General features: G+C 38.7%; 1 protein-coding gene and 1 long non-coding RNA gene across 4 annotated transcripts in view; one reads left to right on the plus strand and one right to left on the minus strand.

Moving 5' to 3' along the window:
* Positions 1-13,660, minus strand: part of fam117bb (family with sequence similarity 117 member Bb) — a 42,605-nt gene that overhangs the window by 15,242 nt on the left and 13,703 nt on the right. Inside the window, exon 3 of one of the 3 annotated variants that reach the window (XM_082175376.1) lies at positions 13,637-13,654. The exons of 1 other annotated variant lie outside the window; for it this stretch is intronic. In XM_082175376.1, coding sequence (XP_082031502.1) covers positions 13,637-13,654 — 18 coding nt within the window. Of the gene's footprint in view, positions 1-13,618; positions 13,655-13,660 lie in introns of all 3 variants that reach the window. One more of the 3 variants, XM_082175375.1, reaches the window with a different exon arrangement.
* LOC309502838 lies at positions 1,587-11,029 on the plus strand. Its single transcript, XR_014207413.1, has 2 exons — positions 1,587-2,459; positions 2,511-11,029. It is a non-coding gene; the product is annotated as an uncharacterized lncRNA (long non-coding RNA).

Genomic DNA, 13,660 nt, shown 5'->3' on the forward strand with positions numbered 1-13,660 from the left:
GTGGGAGACACACATGAGACCATCAGACATGAAACAACAATACGTTCTGATCATCACAGCATCGTGTCGTTTCTTGACTCGCGAGTGTGCGGAGGCGGTCGTTTGACTCGTTTCCAAAATAAACGCTCGCCAAGATCCAAGACTGGGGTTAGCCACCTTTGAGCTAGTAACTTTATTAGGAACTGCAACATTACCTGGTTTAAATGGAATTGTGCGAGGGATTCAAATCAACTTGATTGGAAAATGTATCATCAAAAGTTTCATTAGAATGAGTTGTTGTTTTCACCTTTTTTTTTTCTCATTAAGCCAACAAACGCAAAATAAGAATAACTGCACTTCAATCAGGACACACACACACACACACACACACACACACACACACACACACACACACACACAATATAATGGGTAAAATAAGAAATATTTATGGCTGTTTATTTCTCTCCCCATTAGCAGGTGTGGCATCAAGTAAATTTTGGGCCCCATATACCATCACAAAGAGCTGCTTTACTGTTAGAAAGAAAAATGGATGTTTTATGACCATATAAATGAGCTGTCTAGCCTGCCCTTTAAATTCATTCATAAACAAAGTCACAAAAAAGACCCCTGACAGGACGGATCACTCCCACCCACGCACGCATACATGAAATCACACACAAGTGAAGGCAAGAAGCCGGTGGATGGGGAATTAGAACTTAACATCCTGCAAACAGACCGCATAATGCTCATCTTTACAGAATACTTGGTTTGTGTAACTTATTTGCGAACTTCCTTCCTAAATGTAAAAATGCAGCTGCTGTTGCCAAAGAGAGCATGGAGAGGCGCGCAGGGCATATGGCTTCTGGCTCTGAGCTTCCTTTGTGAAGTGTCTGTCGATCAACAGTGTGCAAGGCAAGCTCTCTACAAAGATAACCGCAAACACTCCAACCAGAGCAGAGACTAGCGGTGTCTTCAGGACAGTACACACACACACACACACACACAAATATAAACTTAATTTGCTGAAACTAAGAATGCAGATATACCAATATTTATTTTTTATGTAATTATCTGATATCTAATCAATATAATACATCTATATGGCTTAGTCTATATTTTTAAACAGCATGCTTCAAGTGAAAAGCGGTAATGAGCCATTTTATTCTCCTTACAATCTTTTAACCAATACTGAAGATAAAAAGCTAATATTGATTAATACTGAAGTGGTTATTGATGCATCACTTGCAGGAACTATGTACACTATATACACTTTTTTTCTGAATAGCATTTGAAACTGGACACATTACGCAACTATACATGTTTCAAACAGTAGTATGCTAGATTGTTGTCTGCATTAATTCATCAAGTGACATCCAGTTATCATCTTGGAAATAAACAAATACATTATTTTAAGTCCAATTTGGCAATCTGATCAAATAATTAGTCAAGAAAGCAAAATTAACAATTATGATTGGAAGGTCAAGTTGTTCAAATTGACCCCAAACAAGAGAACATCAGCTCTGACAAACCTGCCTCAGATAGCCGAATAAGAGCAGTAAACGTGAACCACATTCCTCAAACATGTGACATACCTCGCCAAAACACAGCATTCTGTGAGAGAAAGTCGTTTCTGGTAGTTTAAAGTTGCTAACACACAACTGGGAAAGAATTTAGTCACCTACAGCTCTTATAATCAGTACACCACGTCAGCCTAGACTAGAGAGTTATGAGAATCGCTCAGCTGTGAGTATGTACACATCATGGCCTTACTTACGCCTTCAAATCACTTATTGACTCACAATCACACACATTACCACAGTGTGTAAGGCTTTTTTTACACTGCGCTTGTCCCCAGGTTATTGTCGTTCTAAGCCCCGCTTTTAACTTTTCACTTATAACTGACTATTGCAACAAATTCCCTCATAAAAACACAAACACATTGAGTAAGCAAATATTTTGATGAGATAATTATAATAAAAAAATTTTTTTTTAAATATGTATAACACCCCAACCCCATCAAATTACCCCACCCCCCATTAAAGTTAATGTTTATGTATTATTGTTTTTTTTAACCATGGTATCGACTTTGGTATCAAGGATCATGTACTTTTGGTGGAATCGGTACCGACTACTAGATTTTTGGTATTGTGACATCCCTAATCATAACACACACACACACACACACACACACACAAAGATTTGTTTGGGAACCTCTTGATCAGGGATCTTGATCTTTGTCTCTGGGTAAGCACAGCCTCCCACTGCTGTTAACGGCACGACACCAGAGATTCAGCCTGTGGGTTTTCACTATAAACAACTCAACAACAGATCATTCTACCCCCAATACACTCAACATGCCTGTACTAGCAAGTTCACAAACTTTCACTCAGAACGTTGTAGGAGATTTATTATTACTGGACAGCTATGGCCTTATTTAGATATCTGCCACAGATGGAGACTAAGAGTGATCTTATGTTGAGGTGGTATGGAAAAGTAATTTCTTTGCCTCAGCCTCTCTCAGTCACTCAAAGGTGTAAGCCAAAACTGTACAATGCAGTACAGAAATAATCAAATCTGTGGCATTGGAAACAGCCTGCCCTGGGACATTAGCTGTCAAAAGACAACCAATCAAAAACACAACATGCTCTTTTTCTGTGATGTGCATCACAATATTAAAATAAACTTCGCGTTTCTCAAAACCATTGTCCTGTTTTTAACATACTGGTGTCAACAATCACCCATGATTAACATGTTTTCACGCAAACATCCACACACACCATTAATTAGCAGGCTCATTCATCAGGGACGCACAAACGTTGACTCACTTTCCTATGGCTTTGGACACAAATGGTGACAAACATGTGTGGGGAACCCAGTCCTTTCAGTCTCTGTACCCTGAGGCTCTGTCTCTAGACACATCTCTAGACGTGTGTCCCAATTCCCACTCCCTTCAAACAAATACTTAACGTCAGCTGACGTTACACACAAGTGAACCTGCATTCAAGACTATATGATCACAGCTAAACCTTTGCTCTCTGACATGCTTAAAAAAAGCATTACAACAAAATTACTTTCTTATTATACTACGAGGTTGTTGAATGCTTGAATCTGATTGGTTTACGGACGTTCTAAGGTGTGCAATTATTTTCAGGGAAAAGCACGCCTAAAGTAGTTCAAAGCAGGTCTTGACCGCATTACAGTTCCAGTTCACTTCACCAAATGATTTCAGTTATTTCAAAGGTCCTTATATAGACCACAACAACAAAAGAACCAAAACCCACAATGACACTGACCGAACAAATAAATATAGCAAACAATAGAGTGGTGCAGGTATGACATCACTTAGTAGGGCAAAACGAGGAAGCAAGTTAGCATTTTAGCACTTCCGGTTCCATCGACCCGAAGTCAATGTTTTTTTTTTTATTGGTTGAATGCTGAAATAAGGTAGTGAACACAAGGTCAAGAAACGTTCACGTTTTATTCCACGACATACAATACATCAGTATTACCCCAATCGTGATTTTTAAAAAAAGAGTTACATGTCTGTTACATGTCTTGAAAAAGGCGGTTGCTAACATGTGGCTAAATGAGTCTGCAGAGGCTGTCGGGGACAATACATGTCATCACACCGAACAGGTAAACACAGTCGACTTTTACAGCCTCGTTATGCTTATAATTGTGCTCTTATAAACTCAAACAGTCTGGGAAATGTTTTTAGATAAAAACTGAAAGAGTTGTCGGAAGCTTAGAGATGGTGACGTTGAACTGGCGGGACCGTTGTGAGAGAGCTTGATTTTAGCGACAATCCAAAAGCCCAAAATCCTACTGGGTTTTTGTCGAGACACACACTCACAAAGAAACGTGTTGTCGTCAACGCTGCTTTGACTATTTTATCAGTAATGTAGTTTTGCAACTTAAAAGCTACATGAATTTCTCACTAGCAAGGTAATAACGGCACTTCTTGGAGCAGACAAACTTACAGTTTCGCTAATAGACGCTGCTGTCGAACACTGTTGAGAGACACAGACTCAGGTAATCACTATATATTTATATATAACTGCATTAAGGCTTGGGATTAGATGGGTAAGAAATTAGTTCTACACACAAGAACGTTTTAAGGACAAAAACCTGACAAATGTCTTGAAATACATCACCTGAACAGTGTTTTGAGGTGTGGTAACCATAGTATAAGCGGAATAATTGACTCCGGGCCGTTGAATTATTAGAAAAATAATGCACTCCCGAGGTGTAACGGCCACTCCACTTCGGGTGTCCTTTATTTTTCTAATAATTCAATGGCCCGAAGTTAATTATTCCTTACATAAATATTCCTGGTCTTTCTGCATGATTCACAAATGCAAGAGCTAAATGTTTGCTTTAACCAAAATAACTTTTTTTTGCCTCTGAACCAACAAGATTACATTGCAATTTCCCAATCCAATCCAATTTCCGATATAAAATGAAGTCCCGTCTTACATTACATATATACAGTTAAATATTTAGTTTCACAAATGCATCAGAATGAGAAACACTTGTTTTGACAGTAAAACATCATTCACAACCCTTTTAATGTAATGTATTTCAAACTGAAACTGGATATTCAATGAGGGAAAAAAAGTAGAGCGGGATTTAATTTTGTTCACAAGGATCATGAAAATTGGACATTATATACCAGGGTTTGGAGTCGATTAAGGAGGACAGCTTCCCTCCTGAAACACTCCTGGCACCTGTTGATTAAAATATTTGCTGTCTTGGTGGCGTCAATCGAAAATGAAAGGCGTTTCAGAGATGGAGAAATTTAATATAGCACAATAAAACCAGGAATGTGCAGCAAGAAAGAAAACCGGTCAATTTGATTTCATTCTGACTTTACATATAAATTGTGACCATTCATGGAAATGTGTCAGACAATTTAAAATTCTGACCAGTTCAAATAATTATTTCAATCCATAGAAAGAGAACAGAGCCAAAAACGAGAGAAAGTGCAACATGGCTGAACAAGCCAGTAAGATAAAGTTTCTCTTCTTAATTAACTTCATGCCCTGTGAACCTCCACGAGTTGAGCCGTAGGAGTGGCTCCTGTGCTCGGGCGTACCTCTCCTACCCCTCACCAACATTTATTCCTCTAAATTCCTTTCTTTCTTTGTTTAATTAATCCGTGCATGTGCTTCTTTGTTCCATCGCTCTTTTCTGCTTCTCTAGCTATTGTTCTGCTGGTTTTGTCACACTCATCTAAGTCTGATCCCTCTTTTCTTCATCTTTTCCCCCCTCTTCATCACTGCATACTCCTTTTATACACTTCTGCTTTTTCTACCTCCTTCTCTCTTTCATTCTCTCTGCAGGCTTCCTCTTATCCTATGAGCGTTAAAGTGAATGGTGACCAAGTCCTCTGTAATGATGTGCTGTTCAGTTTACTCTGCATCACATGGGCCCATTTACACTTGGTACAAACAGACACACCTGAGGCCGAGTTTCGTACCAAGTGTAAATAAATGAAAATAAATGAAAATAAAATAAAATACATTTAAATTAAATTAAAATAGATAGTTTTTTAATTGTAAAAAAAGTCTAAATAAAAATAAATAACTACTTAATTAAAATACATGAAAACAATACACACACACATAAAATCGTATCTATCCATCCATCCATTTGCGTGCAACGTATACACAAAAAGCAAATATGTACTTGATATTTAACCACAAAAATGACATTTTAAGCTGAATTCCTCAGGTTTGTAGTTGTTTAAAAATGTGACATGAACCTTTAATTATGAATGTGGCTTGAGTAACTTTCAATTCAAAAAACATTTTGGACCCTGTTTTCACCTATATTTACTCTCTTCATTTGTGATCGGTCAAAATAGATGTTATCACCAAGTATAAACAGGGTCATGGACAAGCCGTTTTCCACCATCGGGCCAAACCGTTTTTGTAGCTTAACCGTTTCATTTTATGCCGGTATGGATTTGGTTTGAAAACAGAGCTCTTTAGATTGCAATACAAATGCGTCAGTCGTTGCATTGGTAACGCAAGAGTTTACGGATGGGTAGAGATGCAAATAGCAACAGCGTTATGGAGGATGATCAGAGTGCGCTTGGTCAGCTACAGAGAAAAATGGCAGCCAGACAACAGACAAGTGACCAATCCTGAGTAGCGCCATCACTACACGCATTCTACCAGCACGGTTCCAGGCCGAGAGCGGTTTGTAATCGTGCCGTGCCGAATCAAGCTCAAGTGGAAATATAACAGACCATTCGGCCCGATGGTGGAAAAGCAGACATGTACACCTCTCATATATGCTTAGATTCCTCACATTTGTTAGGTTTCAGCTAAAACAATGGTTTACACCCACTCCTGCAGTCCCAGAGTAATTTACGACTGCGAGTGTCGGGCCTGTGATGGCTCAACCTGACAGCTAAGTCGATTGCTTTGAGATAGACAACAAACAGTCCATCTCTTTCTGAAGGCTGCTGCGTGTGTGTGTGTGTGTGTGTGTGTCGTCTTTCAGCTGTGCTGCTCTACAGCAATCCGGCTCCATGACTGATTCTGTTGTGTTGAGTGCAGGACTGGGCTACCCAGCTCCTAACTCTCTCTCAGAGCTGCAGCCAACTGCCAGGATCACTTCCTCCTTCCCAGCAGTTTAAGATTTCCAGCGGAGCAGGCTGGCTACGCACAAACACGGCTCTGTTCAGCAGCTGTGGACGCTGCACAGGGGGATTCTCTGCTGAGGAGGGGGGAGCATCTGTCTGTTCAGGCCTGCCAGGGCATACACAGTGTGTGTGTGATACTCGCTTTCACACGCGTTTACAGATACACAAGCAGTTTGTCAGGCTAATTTAAAAGTTTGTGCCACGAATTTGGCAAGCAAAGACTGTGTGGTTTGACTGGTCTTTTCTACAAACCTCACCCGGAGATTATATCAGTACAACCCCTCACTTATGCACTGCAAGAAAAAAAAAAAGGTTGCTGCCTTAACATTTTAAGTACAATCAACTTGGATGTTTAAGTAATTTCAACTTAAATGATATTAAAAGGGACTTTTTATTAGTTGAATCTTGTATAACTTGTTAAACAAGTTGAAAATTGCTTAACTTATTTTGATGAGTTAAAGCAATGTAAAAACATATGTTGTCATAACTTGATCATATCGATCATATTCATTGATATATTGATCATATTTTTACAGTGTACAACCCTTACAAAACCATAATAAGCACTCACATTAAAAATTGTGGCCAATAAACCGATTAATTATTTATGTTATGATAAATGGCTGACCTTAAAATTCGATAGTTATGTTTAATTAAATTAAAAATAAAACACTAAAAATGTAAAACATTAATTTTAAAACTCTACAAGTCAATTTAGGCATCATAATATTACAATGTACAATATGAAAAAATAGATTTTCATTTAGTTAAAGATTACATTTAACAGTGTTATTTAATTATTAGCATTTCAAAGACTTGCTTTAAGTGAGATTTAGATTATAACAAAAGTAATCTAAAATTAAAGAACATCAATTGATATGAATAAAAATATCTCTAATATTGGTCAAAAACCAATATGGTACCAATATATTGTATTCTGGTCAAAATACCATAGTTACACTAAGAAAAAAAAAAGATCTGTAATAGTCATAACATTCTTTGAAATACTACAGACTGAAGTACCAAGATATTTTGACAGAAAAAAAAAAGTGACCAAGGTACATTTTTGTAAGTGAAGCATGAGTGTGGTTTTCTAGACCAGGCTGCATTTGGGAACAGTGTGTGTGTGTGTGTGTGTGTGTGTGTGTGTGTGTGAATGTGTGCGTATGCGTGTGTGTGAGAGGGTTGAAGTTACAGTAGGGCCCACGCTCAGAGTAGATTAACACAGAAACAAAAGGCTCTTTATAAACAGAGGGGCGCTGTGTTTGGACTCGCTTTGAAGCACAGGTCATGAGTAAAGGCCCTGGGTGTGTGATGTAACCCCAGTCAGCCAGTGGAAACTCATGAGCAAAGTCACTGGAGTTTAGTAGACCATGAAAGAAAGAAAAGAAAAAAAAGTGCAAAAAATATGCAAACCAATGTTGGAAAAGGACCCAAAGTGAAAACACAAACAAACTTTACAGCAGATCAACTCTCCTGTGACAGACGTCATGAGAAAAAGAAAAAGAAAAAAAGAGAGAGAGAGAGAGAGAGAGAGAGAGAGAGATGGGAAAACCCCAATTCCGCTATGTAAATATCATAATTTGCATTTCCCGCCCACATCTGTAGTCTGAGGACCTAACATAAGTGCCAGTTGTTATATGTGGCCCCCAATGAGGGCCCTAAAAAGTATTTGGACACTTTCTGAAGAAACATTTAGAAAGAAAGACATAGCAACAGGAAATTATGTTCAAAATCAAGACAAAAAGTTTTAACACTTAGAGCCCTATCATACACCCGGGGCAATGCAGTGCCAGGCGAGACACAAGTTTGCTAGTTTCAGCCTGACGCAGTTATCATTTTCACGTCCTGCGCCACGTTGTTTAAATAGCAAATGCATTTGCGCCCATTTGTGCGGTCTCGTTTGTTGGTCTGAAAACGAGGTGTGTTCAGGCGCATTGTTGGCGCGTTGCTATTTTGAGGCAACTGAAATGGACTGCGCCATTGACCAACAAAAACCTGGTCTAGAGTCAATGGCGCGATATTTTTTTGTTTGTTATTTAAAGAGCGCGTACTGGCGGGTCCACAACGCGCATACACTCTGCTTATTACACACACACAGGGATGCCCAGCAGCACACAAACATGCCAAATATTAAAAATAAAAGGATTACAATGTAAAAGATTAATATTGTGTACATAAAGATATGGTTGAATCCGGCTTGTCCCGTAGATGGTCTGCTCACACGCTGTAACCTCGCACACGAGCAGATCCGTATGCACCCTGGAGACACGTTCAGTTTTCTGCTTGCAAATTCCGTCACGTAAATAGCAATCCACCATGGCGCAAGCGCCACTGGCTTTTAAAGGGAATGGGAGATGAGACTCTGGTTGGTTTATTTCACGTTACGCCCAAAGCACACCCATTACTCATTAAGAGAATAGGCACAACCCTTTTCGACCATGCGCCGTGCGCAACAACCATTTTTCCCGTCGTTAAACTAGCAAAGTAGATTTGGATACACCCTAAGTGCAATTGCGCCCTGCGCTTTAGACCATGCGCTTAGATCGTTAAAATAGGGCCTTCTGTTGTCAAACATTAGTGAATTATGTTAATAGTTAATGAGATGAATCACTCCTGTGGATTCTCTCCTAGGACACATATGAGAACTGACTTTGTACAATACTGTTTAAAATGTTAGGGTTAGTAAGATTTGTTTTTTAAAGAAATAAATTATTTAAATTTACTATTATTCAGCAAGGAAACATTACATTGATCAAAAATACCAGTAAAGAAATGTATATTGTTACAAAGATTCCGATTTCAAATAAATGCTGTCCTCCAGATTTTCTATTCATCAAGGGATCCTACATTTTTTTAAATAAAAAAAAATTAAGCAGCACAACTGTTTTCAACATTGGAGACAAGAGTCTGATGCTGAAAATTCAGATTTGCCATTACATGAATAAAATACATTTAAAAATATATTCAAATAGAAAAAGGGTTGTTTTAAGTTTGTAATATTTCATAATATTTGTTTTACTGTATTTAGATCACATAATTGCAGCCTTGGTGAGCATGAGAGGATTCTTAAAAAAAAGAAAAAAAAAAAAAAAGAAAAAAAATTTTTTGCATGTTGCTCAAGTCTCGAAACACTTTTTGGGGCCACTGTACATTAAAACCTTGATAGAAGGCAGTTTCGGGTCCTCACTCGAGAGCTGAGCACTGTCTGGTTAATCTGCCAGCTAAGCTTTTCTGTAACCCTATGAGCGCTCATACAGAGGGGAATACAAGTGGTGAATTCCCCTTGGACAGGCTGTTATTCGGTATTCACCTGTCTCTCTTTCAGCTGGACTGAAACACAAGGCCTGTTACTGAGAGAGTGCCAAATTTACCACAGGCTTTCTGAACATTGAACACCAGTGTTGGAAAATAGTTCAGATTTTTAGCCTGTCAGTGCGGAAGGGGATTATCATGGCAAAAATAACTTTCTTGTTAAAAAGTAACAAAGCTGGCAGGGCCACGGAGGTTTGTGGGCCGAGTGTGCGCACGTTAACATGGCACTTGTTAAAGGTTAATGCTTTTCTTCCGCAGGTACATGGTGTTGTAAACCTTACAAATAGAAATCCCCCTGGCAACAGCACAGATGTGTCCCACAGCATATTTTCCAGCCTAAAAATGTTTCACACGTCAGAAAATCACTGCGATTGCTTAATGTAGGTGAACATGGTGATCTTTCTGCGCACTGGGGGGGATGAATTCACATGTGCACATTTATCTTCATAAACGGATAGCTCTCGGATTGCACATGCATTCCACACATAACAAAACAAAGTCCAGTATCAGGTGGTCCAAATTAAAGGATGCTCATGGAGACATGACATTAAGTTTTCTGAAGGAAATGTGAGTGGCGTTTTCCCATGCAAAACTTGTTGAGGTTGCTGCTAAGGAATTGTTGCCATGTTTCTAGGGTGTTCTGGGTGGTTGCTTGGTCAAAGGAGCCCACCCACAATTCTGAACTGTATAAATGGCTCAGATCCCTCATTCAAAGGAAGTATATATTTTATTAAATATTCAAAGATTTGTTTAAATTATATAAATGCGCATTTACTGAATGCTGACGGTAAATGAGAAAGTAGTACCGTGTTTGCCTTTCTATTATTAATAATATTAAAGCAAACGCTATAATACTTTTCCATATACTTTCTTTAACAATTCTATCTAATAATGTATTAGAACCGTTAACAGAGACCGTAAAGTAATGAAGAATAAGAATGGGAGTACTGTGCGCTCAGGCGATGCCGTTCTCAGCTTTGTCAAAACAAAAAAAAAGTCAGACAGGCCATCAAAATAAAGGTCCCACTTCTGACACATCAGCCAAACAGAAAAAAACTGATCGCCGATGTCGATATATATATATGTATATATATATATATTTAAAAAAAAAGCCAAATATCGCCGACATATCAGCCTTGGCGATATATCGGCCAACAATCTACAGTAATCAATTAGGAACAGTTTACACAGAACATGTTCTTGAGTTCAAAAATGTAAGGCACAGTGGAGGAGAAAAGGTTTCTGAACCTGAACTTTTTTAATTGACATGGCATCTTAAAAATGTGGGAAGAAGCAGTGAGAAAGCTCAAATACGTACTTTTTTTTATTTTTTATCTACAGACTTTTTCCATAGAAAAATAATTAAAAAGCAGCAAAAGGGAGTGCAAAAACACAGACAAGTAGAAAAGATAGTGATATCAACATTCACTTCCATAAATGGTCAGTACCATTTTATAAAAATAAATGGTATCACATTATTATTTTGTTTAGTATTGATATTTAACATATAATTAAGGTCAAATATTGTATTGACTTTGACACCTCTAAAAAGACTAAAAAGTCATAAAAACACACTTGTTTTCAATTTATTAATTGAAATTATCTCATCATTTGGCAATGCAATTGCATTTTTTTGCATTTATCTCTTCTTAATCATTTAAAAAATAAATCACTAACTGGATATGTGAGGAACCGGAATTACTTAATTTACAAAAGTTCTTCATGATTCCTTCCTATCCCTAAGTCACACTATTTGAGATATCAATCTTGTTCACAGCACATATGACGTGCCGAAGTGTTTGTTCAAAATCCTACCCTACCTATGAGCAACAGTAATAGTAATGCTGATGCTTGCCCTAGCAAGCACTACTAAAACTAGTATGACAATGTATATCCACACAAATGCCTCTGTGGATTCACATTTCTCCTTGTAAGCTTCAAAATGAGTAGTAACCTTTCGCCATCAGACACCCGGAGGGGCAGTCTATAACCATGAGAACATTTATGCAGTAAATAAAACCATTGCCAATAAAGTTTCACAAACTTCATTCCAAGGATTCGGCCTCTTCCCCAAAGGTGTGAGCTGATGTAATTCCAGCACTCATTTATCTTAAATGAGCATGTTCTCAGGTCTGGCTTCTTGAGAATGCTTCTGATCACAGCTTAGCATGCGTGTCTGATCAGGTTTCTTTATTGTTGTAATTATGATGTGGCGTGGCAGACGGCTCATGTAGAACTTGTCTCGATTTCCCCTCCTTGACTTTCTCAGAGCGCATGACAAAGCATGAAACATAACCTACAGCACTGGATCTAGCAGCTTCAACGCGTGTGCCGCGCAGTCCATAGAAGTACACAACCGCTATTTTACAGAACGCAGTCTCACACTCCACTGATCCTGTATCGGCTATAAATCTGTTACAGCTGGTGTATACAGATTCACACAGAGCGCATTCATGTGTGTGTGTGTGTGTGTGTGGCTGCATACTTCTCTGCTCCCCACAGGAGGCAGGGAGAGCAGCAAAGGGCTTCATTCCATGTTGTTGTTTGGTCACTAGGTGTGAGCTCAGCTCCCTGGCAACTGACACCGTAGTATGGATCCAAGATCTGGTTATTTTGGCGTGATGGTCGAGGGAGAAAGAGCAAGCTCTGCAAATGTCGTCCAAATTCCACACTCGCCTCCAACTCACCAAGCTCCCTTTTGCACTCATTGTAAGACAGGCACACTCCTGACAAAAGGAGCTGGGTGGAGGTCTAGGATCTCCAGAGGAAACTCACACACACACAGTACGCTCAGGCTTTGATGAGAGAGGGTAAGATAAGACCCCAGAGAACCAGGGCGTTTAATCTTTGATGCTTTTTCTTATGGATGCCAGGACTGGCTTTGAGTGATCGAAATGGAAGCATGCCTCTGACATCACTTCCTTTTTAATATATGCCTCCTCACTCATGATAGCAGACATATGTACATTAAAACTCAAATCAATAAATCATTTGTTGAAATGGCCAGCAACAAATAATTACTTTTTTTTTTTTTTGCAGTGCAGTGCAAAAATGTTGTTAATACTCAGATATGTACTGGCTCTGATGTGTTTCTGGAAGAAAATAAGCTGGAAAAACAGGCAGCTTCAGGAAAGAATGCTTCAAGCTCAAGCTTCAGGCCTTCACCAGAAATATGCCACAGTTTCCTCTCATCTCTCAACAAACCAGGGAGAGGCTTCCTCCTTTTCTCTCTCTCTCTCTCTCTCTCTCTCTCTCTCTCTCTCTCTACAGACTATCTTTTTTTATCCATAATAACTTTCTCATTACACTTCTCTTATTTTGTAGAGTTACGCTTTTCAGGCAGTGCAAAATTAACATCTGCGTTTGGACTTGTGGAAAAACAACATTAAAATCGTACAGTAATCGATGTTAATAGCTGCTCACAAACACAGGCAAGAGTGTGCATGTGAGAACACATCTGTGTGTCCTACACACTCACCGCACCAGAGGTAAAAGAGTGACGGTTTGTTTTGAGAGGTGTTTATTTTGCACACTTTAGTTTGGTGCGATTATGGCATTATTCTACTGGAAAACTATAAATAAGATTAATACAGGCTGATTGATTGTAATATTTGTTTATTTGACCAGGATTATGCTAAATATATTTTTGCCTTAAAGGGATGGTTTACTCACCCTCATGTTGTTACAAACCTGCATGACTTGTTTATTCTGTGG

This window comes from Leuciscus leuciscus, assembly GCF_965113295.1.
Source record: "Leuciscus leuciscus genome assembly, chromosome: 7".
Classification (NCBI taxonomy): domain Eukaryota; kingdom Metazoa; phylum Chordata; class Actinopteri; order Cypriniformes; family Leuciscidae; genus Leuciscus; species Leuciscus leuciscus.